The sequence below is a fragment of the Nicotiana sylvestris genome, chromosome 9, assembly GCF_000393655.2.
Source record: "Nicotiana sylvestris chromosome 9, ASM39365v2, whole genome shotgun sequence".
NCBI lineage: Eukaryota > Viridiplantae > Streptophyta > Magnoliopsida > Solanales > Solanaceae > Nicotiana > Nicotiana sylvestris.
The window spans coordinates 140450777-140464374 of NC_091065.1; the positions used below are offsets into that span (position 1 = coordinate 140450777).

At 40.1% G+C, this 13598-nt stretch overlaps 2 protein-coding genes across 2 annotated transcripts; both read right to left on the reverse strand.

The window, feature by feature from the left end:
- Window positions 1–2993: 2993 nt before the first annotated feature.
- LOC138878320 (uncharacterized) lies at window positions 2994–3386 on the reverse strand. The gene has a single exon (XM_070157987.1). It carries the CDS (start codon window positions 3384–3386, stop codon window positions 2994–2996), a length of 393 nt encoding a protein of 130 aa, XP_070014088.1.
- A 736-nt stretch (window positions 3387–4122) lies between these two features.
- Window positions 4123–4731, reverse strand: LOC138878321 (uncharacterized). The gene has a single exon (XM_070157988.1). The coding sequence runs from the start codon at window positions 4729–4731 to the stop codon at window positions 4123–4125; it is 609 nt and encodes a 202-aa protein (XP_070014089.1).
- Between the last annotated feature and the right edge of the window lie 8867 nt (window positions 4732–13598).

The following is a 13598-nucleotide window of genomic DNA, read 5'->3' on the forward strand; positions in this document are numbered from 1 at the left end:
CTGACTTAAAACTCGAATGAATTCCCTTGTTCTCCAGGTAGGTGCCTATAACTTAAACTTTGAAATGACTTCCCTCATTCTCCAGCTGGGCGCCTGTAACTGATGCTGACTTAAAATTTGAGATGAATTCCCTTGTTCTCTAGGTGGGCGCCTGTAACTTAAAATCGAATGAATTCCCTTGTTGTCCAGGTGGGAGCCTGATGCTGACTTAAAATTTGAAATAAATTCTCTTGTTCTCCAGGTGGGCGCCTGCAATTGACTTTAAACTCGAATGAATTCCCTTGTTCTCCAGATGGGCGCCTGATGCTCCCGTAAAATTTAAAATAAATTCCCTTGTTTTCCAGGTGAGCGCCTGCAACATTAAATTTGAAAATAATTCCTTTGTTCTCCAGGTGGGTGCCTGCAACTGACTTAAAACTCGAATGAATATCCTTGTTCTCCAGGTGGGCGCCTGATGCTGACTTAAAATTTGAAATAAATTCCCTTCTTCTCCAAGTGGGTGCCTGCAACTTAAACTCGAAATGAATTCCCTTATTCTCCAGGTAGGCACCTGATGCTGAATTAAAATTTGAAATAAATTCCCTTGTTCTCCAGGTGGGAGCTTGCAACTTAACCTTGAAATAAATTCCCTTGTTCTCCAGGTGGGCGCCTGATACTGACTTAAAATTTGAAATAAATTCCCTTGTTCTTTAGGTGGGCGCATGCAACTTAAAATCGAAATGAATTCACTTGTTCTCCAGGTGGGCGCCTAATGTTGACTTAAAATTTTAAAAAAATTCCCTTGTTCTCCAGGTGGGCGCCTACAACTTAAACTTGAAATGAATTTCCATGTTTTCCAGGTGGGCACCTGCAACTTAAACTTGAAAGGAATTTCTTTGTTCTCCAGGTGGGCACCAGATGCTAAAACTTGAAATGGATTCCCTTGTTCTCAAGGTGGGCACCTAATATTGTGACAAAACAAACAATACAAAAGAAACTTTTCTGACCCAGTTTGGTACCGGAAATATCTATGAGTGTTAGTCAAATCCTTTTATCTGAAAGAGATATAAAAATTTAAAGGCTAAATCCCATTATCCAGGAGCGCCCTGAAAATTTAAATTTAAATCTCATCTTAAGAGTGAAAACTTTAAATCTAAATCCTACTTCCTAAAGGTAAAACTTACGCTAAATATCATTATCTATGAAGGTCTTAAAAACTAAAAACTAAATCTTATCATCCAGGAGGGTCCTGAGAACTTGAAGTTAAATCTCATTATCCAGGAGGGTCTTGAGAATTTTAAATTAAATCCCATTATCCAGGAGGGTCTTGAGAACTTATGGTTGAACTTATCTGGCGCACGCTTTCATCACGGAGGGTTCCTCTAGAACACGAAATTTCAGGCCCCTGTTTCAATCAAAGAAAATCTTTTCAGTTTGAAAATATGGTGGTTAGTTTGCGTCATTCTTGTTGAAAGTGGCCTTTCCAGTACCATGCTTTGTTCCGATTGGCTGCCTTGGGCTAGCAAGGAATTTTTTGACTTTCTGATCGAACCTCAACCACAAAACCCTGAATGACCCGAGTTCCTCACACCCATCCTGCTGTTTTACATTTTTGTCCTTCAAATTTGAATATCTATATTTCCTCAAAGTTCATGAAACTACTTGACCACTTGAACTCCCACTAACACCTTATTTCTCATTTTGAATCATACTATTTCTAGTATGCTTTGGCCGCACTTTTCTTTGTGCTATTGAAAGTTGGTAATAAGCTTTGAGATCCTTTATTGCTTGCTTAACAAGGCTAACATTGAAAAAGACTTAGAGAAGTAGACCCAAAAGAAAAATAAGTAAAGTGACTTCGAGAAACAAAGACAAATAGGAAATTTTACACAGAGATGACTATTTGAGGAAGAGTGGAAAGAGACTTATCGGAGTGAAGCAGCTGGCTCCAATGATCATGACATGCATTTCGGATTAATCAGTCAGACCGTTCACCTAATCATATTTCATTTTGTGCCCCGTCTTCATACTTCAAAATCGGGATTTTTCATAATCCAAACTCTCAACAAATTCACGAGCTTCATTCGGCTTGTAGTGCCCAGACGGGTTTTCACCAACAAACCTATCTCATTTGTTCATAACTTGACTCACTCTCACCTTACGCTGCCCGCAAGGGTTTTCACCAATAAGACTCTATCATTTTAGTTTTCTCTCAACTTTCCATCGCCTTATGGTGCCCGTGAAGGTTTTCACCAATAAGACTCTCTCATTTATTCATTTTTTTGTGAACAAAAGTGTTACCCATGATGTGAATCAAACCTCTAGCTTGCTTGACTTATCATATTTCAAAAATTGATCGGAAGGTCTTTCTTTGGACTGGGGTGTGGGCCTTTGGACGGGGTTAGAAAGAAATGGCGGCATGCCGGCTTCAAAATATTTTAAAATAACAAGGTTCAAAATTACAACTTTTGAAATCAAATCTTTTTGCAAAACCACAACTTCTGCCCCAGTTTCTTCAAGTCTGGCAAATTTTGGATTTTTGTTTTGGTGGAACCGAACCATGAGACTGCCTACATATCCTTAAAAGGAATTAGGTCGAACATAGTTCAAGACATATGTGTTGCTTTGTTTTTGTTACTTCTCTTTTTCCTTTGTTTCTTTTGCTTTACTTTTTTAATTTTTTCATTTTCTCTTTTCCTTTCTCTTCTCTTTTTTTTATATTTCTAAACTCTAACTTTCGACTCCAAAAGAGGGGTATGAAAGAAAATGAATAAGGTTGAAAAGGGGTAACAAAGGATAAAAGTGTTTAGATAGCTGAATAAAATACCTTCGTCATTTCAATCTTCGAAACATGCCAAATACAAACAACACAATTTGAAGGCAAACCAAAGAAATCATACATAATATCTCTTGATTGCATCAGAATTGATAGCCATATCTACACATTTGCCTTCTATATCTGTTAAATACAAAGTACTATTGGGCAACACTCTCGTTACGATGGACAACCCCTGCTAGCTTGAGGCAAACTTGCCTTTAGCTTCAGCCTGATATGGAATGATGTGTTTTAGTACTTGCTGACCCACTTCAAATTTCTGGGGACGTACCTTCTTGTTGTATGCTCTTGCCATTCTTTTTTGATACAATTGACCATGACATACTGCCGCCAGTCTTTTCTCGTCGATCAGACTTATCTTTTCCAAACGGGTTTTGACCCACTCATCATCATCAATTTCAGCTTCATCAACAATCCAAAAGGATGAAATTTCGACTTCCACGTGTATAACTGCTTCATTACCATTTACCAACAAATAAGGAGTTGCACCTACTAAAGTGCGAACAGTAGTGCGGTAACCCAACAAATCAAAGGGAAACTTTTCATGCCATTGCCTAGAACCTTGCACCATCTTTCAAATATCTACTTTAAGTTCTAGTTATCCGCCTCAACAACTCCATTTTCCTTGGGGCAATACGGTGTGGAATTTTGATGCATAATCTTGAACTGTTGGCATACATCTTTCAACAGATGGCTATTGAGATTAGTAGCATTATCTATGATAATTACCTTGGGGATTCCGAACTTGCAAATGAGATTTGAATGGACAAAATCTACCGATGCCTTCTTGGTCAAAGATTTGAAGGTTACCACTTTGACCCACTTGGTGAAATAATCTATGGCTACTAGAAAAAATCTATGCATATTTGATGTTGCTGGTTCAATTGGTCTAATGACATCCATGCGCCAAGCAACAAAGGGCTAAGGTGTGGACATTGTATGCAACTCAGGTGGCGGAAAAATGAATCAGATCAACGTGTACATGGCATTGATGACATTTCATACAAAGCCGATGCAATCTTGTTCCATAGTGAGCCAATAATAACCTGCTCGAAGAATTATCTTTTACAAAACATATCCACTCATATGAGTCCCACAAACTCCAAAATGAACTTCATCCATGATGGTCGAAGCTTGTTTATCATCTATGCATCTCAACAATCCAAGATCTGGAGTTCTCTTGTACAAAACCCCCCCACTCAAGAAACATCCACTAGCCAAATGTTGAATCGTTCTCTTTTGATCACCCATAGTTTGTACCGGATACACCCCCATCTTGATTATTCCCGGATATCATGGTACCAAGGTTAACCATCAAGTTCCTCCTCAACCACATTACAATAGGCATGCTGATCACGAACTTGAATATGCAGAGGGTCAACATAAGCCTTATCCGGATGGTGTAACATTGACGCTAGGGTAGCCAAGGCATCGGTAACCTCATTGTGGATCCTAGGAATTTGCCTAAACTCTACTGATCTGAATCGTTGACATAGATCATGCAAACATTGTCGATAGGGTATAAGCTTTAAATCTCGAGTATCCCATTCTCCCTGAATCTGGTGCACCAACAAATCCGAATCTCCTAAAACCAAGACTCCCTGGACTCCCATATCTATAGCTAACCTCAAACCTAGAATGCAAGCCTCGTACTCAGCCATGTTATTGGTACAATAGAAATGAAGTTGGGCTGCAACAGGGTAGTGGTGCCCTGTTTCAAAAATGAGCACAACCCCTATTCCAACACCTTTTATGTTAGCAGCTCCATCAAAGAAAAGTTTCCAACCTAGCTTTTCATCTTGCTCCACCTTGTCAATATGCATCACCTCTTCATTAGGAAAATAAGTCCTCAATGGCTCATACTCTTTATCCACCGGGTTCTCAGCCAAATGATTGGCCAATGCTTGGGCTCTCATCGCGGTCCGAGTCACATAAATGATGTCAAACTTTGTGAGCAAAATCTGCCACTTTGCAAGTCTTCCTATTGGCATAGGCTTCTGAAAGATATACTTTAGAGGATCCACGCGAGAAATGAGGTAAGTAGTGTAGGACGACAGATAATGCTTCAACTTTTTTTCCATTCAAGTCAGGGCGCAACATGTCCTTTCAAGGGGAGTATACTTAATCTCATAGGATGTGAACTTCTTGCTGAGATAATAGATGGCTTGCTCCTTCTTGCTAGTGATATCGTGTTGACCCAACACACAACCAAATGAATTATCCAAGATGGTCAAGTAGAGAATTAAAGGTCTTCCAGGCTCCGGCGCGACCAACACAGGTGGGTTGGACAAGTACCCCTTGATCTTATCAAATGCCTCCTGGCACTTATCAGCCCATTTGACCATGATATCTTTCTTTAGAAACTTAAAGATAGGCTCACAGGTTGTCGTGAGCTGAGCAATAAACCTGCTGATGTAGTTTAATCGCCCGAGCAAACTCATCACCTCAGTCTTATTCCTTGGCGGTGGCAATTCTTGGATAACTTTGATCTTTGACGGATCTAACTCTATGACTCGCCGACTGACTATGAACCCCAGCAGTTTCCCAAACGGAATACCAAATGCATATTTCGCTAGGTTGAGCTTAAGATTGTACCTGCGAAGACTTTGGAAAAACGTTTTCAAGTCTCCGACATGGTCGGACTGCTTTCTTGACTTGATGATCACATCATCCACATAGACCTCAATTTCCTTGTGTATCAGGTCATGAAATACGGTAGTCATTGCCCTCATGTAGGTTGCCCCAGCATTATTCAAACCAAATGGCATTACCCGGTAGCAATACGTTCCCTATGGTCTGATGACCGTTGTCTTTTCTTTATTTTCCTCATCCATCACGATATGGTGATATCCCGCATAGCAATCCACAAATGACCCGATCTCATGCTTGGCATAGTTATCAATCAAAATGTGGATATTTGGAAATGGGAAGTTATCCTTTGGACTTGCTTTTCTGAGATTATGGTAATCAACGCACACTCTGGTCTTACCATCCTTCTTTGGTACTAGCACAACATTAGCTAACCAAGTGGGGTATCGTGTGACTCGAATGACCTTTGCATCTATCTGTTTTGTGATTTCTTCCTTGATCTTCATAGTTATATCAGTCTTGAACTTTCTTAACTTCTGCTTGAAGGGAGGGAATGCTGGATTAGTTGGCAATTTGTGAACTACCAAGTCAGTACTCAAACTTGGCATGTCGTCATATGAACATGCAAAAATGTCTTTATATTCAAATAGTGCTTTGATTATTTCTTCCTTGATTTGTGTTTCCAAGTATACACTTATCTTGGTTTTTCTGATATTATCTGGATTTCCTAAATTGGTTGCTTTAGTTTCATTCTAATTAGGCTTGGGTTTCTCTTCAAAATGATTTAGTTCTTTACTAATTTCCTCAAATGCCACTTCTTCATCATATTATGTTTCATCAACACACACTATTTCTTGGATTATTATTTTAGAGTTAGATTGGCTTTTAAGACATGGCCGAAGATTTCTCATACATGTCATGTCATTGAAACCAGCATAAAAAGAATTGTAAAAAGAAAGACAAAAATGACACTATTAGGAGGAATGGAAAAAGGGAAATTGTATTTCATTGAAAATAAATGATAGAAGAGTTTGTACATCAAAACAAGCAAAAAATAAAAATCTGGATTACAACCCTGGAAAAATCCAGATAACAGAACGGAAAACAAAGCAAACTACAAAAACTCCTTCACAGTAGGGAGAGGAGTAGCCTTCCAATTGTTAAGCTTCACTTTTGGCCCAATAAACTACACATCTGCTTTGCTGGAACCTTCCCCAACTTCTACCATGTTCACTTCATCAAATAGACTATGAACCTTTCAATCAACTCTTCATCAAAGTCAACCACGGACTTTGGGATTGCTGACACTAGGCGTTTCACGACCCATGGCTTGACGAAGGACCTGGAGAGGCGTAGGATAGGCTTAGGGAGCAACCATGCTTTCTTTTTCAACTTTTTAGCCTTCTTCACATCATCTCTTGTGGGCTTGAACCCTAGACCAAACATACCCAGATTTTCAAGTAAAGACACTAATTGCACGATACCTGCCAAAGATGCACCCAGACCCCTGCCCGACAGAAATAGTATTTTAGTTGCTACCATGACGGATGCGGAGGCTAACTTTGGACCTGGAATACACTCCCTCTCCGAAATCTTCTCAATTGACACCATTTCGGAAACCTGGTAGACCCAAGGCCCCTTATCGTCTTCGGCCTCAACAAACAGGATGGATGTATCATTGTAAGCACATAAGTTCTCGTCACCATGCACCACGATTTCTTGTCTATCCCAATCGAACTTTACCATTTGGTGCAAAGAAGACGGGACTTCTTTGGCAACATGTATCCAATGCCTGCCCAATAGCAAATTGTAAGAGACGGCCACTTCTAGTACCTGGAACTCCATGGTAAATTCAATTGGTCATGTTGTTAGTTCGATCACGATATCGCCAACAGAATCTTTTCCCCATCCGACAAAACCTCGGACACATGTACTATTCTTGTGGATCCTTTCAGTATAAAGTTTCAACTTGTGTAGAGGGAGAGAGGGAAAAGGTTTGCACTGGAACTATTGTCAACTAGCACCCTCGTGACCACAGAATATTCGCATTTCACTATGAGATAGAGAGACCGATTGTGTTCCGTACCCTCCAAAGGCAACTCATCATCTGAGAAGGTGATCTTGTTTGCCTCGAATATCTTGTTGGAAATCTTCTCCAATTGGTTCACTGTGATCTTTTCAGCGACATGAGCTTCATTCACAATCTTCATGAGGGCCCGGTGGTGCTCGTCTGAATGTATCAGCAATGATAGAAGAGAAATCTAAGTGGGGGTCTTCCTTAAGTCTTCCACTATTGAGTAATCCTGCACCTTCATTTTTCTAAAACATTCTTTCTCCTCCCTCTTCGGTGATTGGTTTCTTCACTAGAATTGGACTATCTTTGAGTGGCTTAGCTTTACTTAATTCCTCTAGGGCAAAGCATCTCCTCGAACGAGTCAACCCCCAGGTTTCATTAACTTCCTCTTCCAGTTCTTTCCCTTTATAAGTTACTATCAGTCGCTTGTAATTCCATGGAATAGCTTTGGTGTCATCTATCAGCAGCTGGGTCATAGGTTTAATAATAACAAGGGCAATGCGAGCCTCGTTCCACGATTATAACATTCTTACTTGCTACCCCCGGCACAACCACTTTTGGATTTCCTTTTTTTGATTCAACATCATCTGGGAACCCCTTCACGACTACCACAGACGGCTTATCGTTTAGCTTGTTTGTTAGCTCTTCAGCTATCGAGGATGTTGCTTTTGTAACAACTGGCATTTTTACTAGTTTACTTTCACTGGCATGGATCATCCTAACAGACTTTGAAGGCTTCTTAGGCTCTCCTTTTTTGTGCACTATCTCAATCATGTGTGTTTCGGCATAGGCTGGCAACGGATTTTTATTTATTTTGGGTACTTTCGGGTTTTAGACCTCAATCTGGTTTGTATCGATAAGCTCTTGGATGGCGCTCATCAAATGCCAACACTTTTCTATGTCATGCCCCGAAGTATCACAACAATATGCACATCTAAGGGAATAATCCAGGTTTTTCGGAGAAGGATTTGGGAATTTTGACTCAATCGGCCTTAGAATGCCCAACTACTTTAACCTCTAAAGTAGACTGGCGTAAGACTCTCCAAGCAGGGTGAAAGTTTGCTTACCTTCCTAAATATTTCCTCTTGCTCCATGTTTTTGGGTGGCTTCTCAGTTTTGATAGAAAGTTCGAAGTGGGGAGTTTAGGAGTAGTGTTTTGGGACTTGGAAGGTGGGCTCTAGGGCATGAAATGTCGGCTCACTAGAAGATCGATGAAGTGTAGCTGGTAGAGGTGCTACGAAGACAGGGTTAGCCGACGGAGTAGGGTATGTGGTTGCTTTGGCTGATGGAGCTTGGATGGTTTGGGAAGAGGTGCCAGAATAGTGGTGGTAAGGGGTGAAGTTTGGTGCATTTTTTAGGGATAAATCAACAAATAAGGGCTCTTGAGATTGAGCTAGTCGTGGGATGAAAGCAGGGTTGGCGGGGTATGACGGTGGAGGATTCACTTTCATCCATGCATGGTACATTTCGGCCATTTGGTGCTTCATCTTATGTACCTCTTCTTTCAAATCAGATTGAGATTCCTCCACCTCTTTCGGCGGGTCGATAACACTTGCATCCAATTCTTCGCCATCCATGATCACCTTGTGTTTAGACCTGGTGTTGTATGGGTGACTTGCTAGAATGCCAAACAAACTAACCACCTTCCTGTACTCAATGACAACAACAAACTTGTTAATGTTTAAGGGTTTAACAGATAGACAACCGCACGTTTGGGATGCAATGCACCTGAACAATTAAAATTTTCTACTATGTATTTGAACGGTTGCATGTTTTATCTCGGCCTTAACTAACTCTTTTCAATTTGCACTTTCTCTTCTCTATTTTTCTTTTCTTTTTCACTCCTGCCTTTTTTAGTCAGTATCGATTTTCCCACTTGTTTCTTATCGCTCCCCTTTTATTTTTGCACTCATTTTTGTTCTCTCGTTTTGCCATTCTTTCTTTCAACTCAGTTTGTTTTTTTTTTCTTTTTATTTTATGGTTATGATCGAATCCTATAGGGATTTCCTATGTATCATGGTGTCGCATGAATTTGATCATTACGTAGTTCAGGAGATAAATGCAAAATAAAAGAAAGAAACATTTTTCGGTTTTAAAATTTTCATTAAATAAAAATATTCTGATTTACTCCATTACAACGACTCCGTCATACATGCTTAAGCACTGAAAAACCATAACAAGACTCAAATTGGATTAACAGGCTCCAAAAGAAACTGAAATACATACTCGAAAATAAAATCAGGAATACAGAAGTGACTCCAATACTGCTCCAGGGGCCCTCGGGACGTCAATCGATCTCGCCGCGGGCCTAAGTGCCATATCTTCTTGGAGGCAATATAGGTCGTCCATTATCCGACTGACAAAGTTCATCACTGCAACGAAGAACATGACTTGGTCATATCCTCGTATTCATTACACTTCATCACAATATAATCAACAATTCTTCTAATCCTCTCCCTGATGACGCCCTTCTCTTGGAGCAGACGTCTAATTTGTTGAGATTTGGCCTCCAAAACTTGTGTGGCCATATGATTTTGCTCTTGTAATTGTTGCATGTCCTCTTCTAGTTGTGACAACAATGCATAACAGTGCTCTCTTTCTGCTTTGAAGTTCTTTGCTTGCTTGGTTATTTCACTCTCAAGGGTATTGATCTTTTTCTTCAAACCCATGATTCATTTGTTGTACTTTTCCTTCAACTGTTGAACGAAACATGCCCATTCTTCCGTATTCCTTGCCAACTTTGCTCGGGCCTTTGCTAGTTCACCCTTAGTCTTTTCCAAATCAACCCCATAGTTACATACTTTCTGCCTAAGACTGTTTATAAGTTTTTCATCTGTTTCGCTCCTGACCGGGTTCTCAGCTGCTATTTTCATCTTCTGGATTTGGGCTCGGAGAGCTTCATTTTCTTGGCCAACCTTTCTTTTCACCCTCATCCGTGGCGTCTTGTAAACTATTATCAAATTTAAGATCTCTGATTTGCCCTTCCAACTTGCTTATGGTGGCCCTGTATTCATTTTCTTTGGTCAGCCAATCCCATTGTTCTTGTGATGCTTCAACAAATTCTTGGAGGTGGGATCTTTTAGCTGGTCTTCCAAACTCAACACTCTTTTTATACCAAGCAAGGTAACCATACGAGACTTCACCCTTGGATAAATCACGTACTCGGGTGTTCACCGTCAAATATTGGCACTCACTCCATCTGGCGAACCACTACTTCATGAAATTGGTCATCAGAGCGGATTTCGACTGCATGAATGCTAAGTTATTCATCCTTGGGGATTATTTGGCATCTTCCTAGCTATCTTAAAACCCGGTATAGGGCGTAGGGTAGGATACTTCTGAGACCCATTAGGAGGAAGTGAGGACCAGTGGCAGACATGTATACAATCTCATTAACAGGAAGCCAACCCAACGTCCATTCTATCTGATCTACAGTTATGGAACGAAGGCGGGATATCCAATACACGACCCCTTCTACCATCTCGAACCCATTGACCTTTGTACCAAACTCCTCTATGTAGCTTTTCCCTGTAGATCCGTAGTTTATGTACCAAAGACGATGACACAAATGATCAATCATCCACATATGTAGTAACAAATTGCCCCCTTCGAAAAAATCTACTCCGGCTTTTCAAGCTGTGATAGCTTGGAATATTTAAGATACTATCATAGGTGCGAGGGTGGTTTTGGTATTGGTAATCAAAATATTGACGACTCTGTCCTTCTTGGGAAACATTCCCGTCCTATATCAATATTCCCGTCCTTCTTGGGAAACACTAGAAGACCTAAGAATGTCACCATAAAAGCGAAGCATCTATGCTCTTCCCACTTTGGTTGGTTCCCTTTACTACAGATTCCGCATTCCGGGTTTTCAACTCCCACTATATGTCCATAACGCTGGTATATGAAGTGTAGAGTGGAAAACCCACCCGCCAAATCTGAATACTGGACCCGCCTGCTTATTTTGTGTAAGTCCAGAAACTTGTGAGGAGTGACGACCCTTGGAGCCACCAGGTATTTATGTCTTAGACCCTCTGTACTCCCAGCATAACCCGCTATCTCCTCCAAAGTAGGTGTAAGTTCGAAGTCTGAGAAATGCAGAACGTTGTGAGCTGGGTCCCAAAATTTCACCAGTGCTTTTATTTTATCACCCCTAGGCTTAATCTTTAATAGTCCTATGAGTGCCCCCAGGTAATGGTTGACTGTGTCTCGACCTTGTTCACCCAAATTTCCCCACCACAAGTGAAGTGTCAACGGAATCTTAGTCATGACCTTCATCGGTAAATTTTGGCTCGTGCTCATTCTACACATTTAGATTAGGGTGATTGCGTTTTTTAAAAACAAAGTGAATCTTATTTAAAATTAATAAACATGGCTTATTTTGCAAAATTTAAATAAATCATTGCTATTTTTGCAAATACATCCCTTCAGCACTTCAAGAGGGAAGATTTTAGGGTTGTGTTTGATAAGTGGCCAAAACTGACAAAGAAATCATCGGTGGCTATTTTTGCAAAAATAGCCTCCCGGCGTCCCATAAGGACATTCAGCTATTTAGACAAAAATGGCATCACCGATTTTATTTATGACAAAATGAAGACATTTCATGTTTTTGGTTATTTTTGCAAAGACGAGGCTGGACCCGACGAAGGTTGCCTACGTATCCCATATCCGGTGAGAACCAAACCCGCGTAGTTCGGCCAGTTTTGACATGACGTGATAAATATAACAATTTTGGACTAACCCCCTTTTTTTCTTTTTCAAAAATCTGTTGTTTTTTTTTTTTTTTTAATTTCGGTAGAGTTTTGGGATATTTTGAAAACCATTTTTGGGAAACGGATGAAATTCTATCTCATACCTTGAACTTGGTTTCTTTGATTTTTCATCCTTAATCTATAAGCCGGTCAACATGCAAGCCGAAATAAATAAATGCACAGGTAGCACGTAAAAAATGCATCAGGTTGTTCTTTTTATTTTCAGGTACACCTGTCCTAGACGGACTCAACCCCTATGTTGAGTTCCCAAAGTCAAATGCACGTGATGCAAACAAGCGTTCCTACTAGGGATCCGGCATGAGAATGTGTTATTCTAGGTTTAAAACCTAGGTGTATTGTTCTAGGTCTGGCTTACCAGAGCAGACAACTCGAGCCGGAGGGGGGGGGGGCTATGTACCGGGAAAGAAAAGGTAAAAAGCATGAGGATGTGTTACCAGCATGCACTTCCCAGAAGATTATAAGAGAAGGGTTTCACAGCAGTTTATATACAGTTCAAATAATAACAAAGTGGTAAAAAACGGTAAAAAGCAGCATTTAGCACACTTGGCCCAAGCATGTAATAAAAATTAGATAATAAATAAAATCCAAGTATAACATTTATTCTAAGCTCGAATACAAGAACCTTGAACAAGAGATTTTGGGTTCGGGTCCCCAGCAGAGTCGCCAGAGCTGTCACACCTCCTTTTTCTATCCGGAAAGGCATAGGGGAGTTTTTCCAATTAAAGTGACAATAATCGAAATAGAATTATTTATATTTATGTTCAGAGTCGCCACTTGGGATAATTTATGGTGTCCCAAGTCACTGGTTTAAAATTCCAAATCGAGAAAGTTTGACTCTGTTTTACAGTCTGCGAAACACAGAAATTCGGGCAAAGAATTCTGTTAAACCCGGGAGAAGGTGTTAGGCATTTTCGAGTTCCGTGGTTTAGCACGGTCGCTCAACTATTATTATTGGCCTAATTATCTCATTAATAACATATTCTTACCTGTTGTGCATTTTTAACATTTAACCGCTTTTAATTATTTATGGAATTATTTTGGAATAAGTTACGATTGTCGTACACTTATATGTTTTGTACACATCGCGAATCGTGTCACGGGAACCGTACCCACGATTTACAACATGTTTAATTTATTAACATTATTAGAAGTTGTGGCGGGTCACATAAACATACCCCCGCATTTGGAAATTATGCATCACAACTACGTCACGGGAACCGTACCCGTAGCTATGATAATTTTTATTATAGCGCGCCTAAAGAAAACGACGAAGGTTCATGATGAAAATCGTAATTATGTAATGTGAACTTGTACATAACCACGATAATTTAATTAGAGAGCGCTTAAA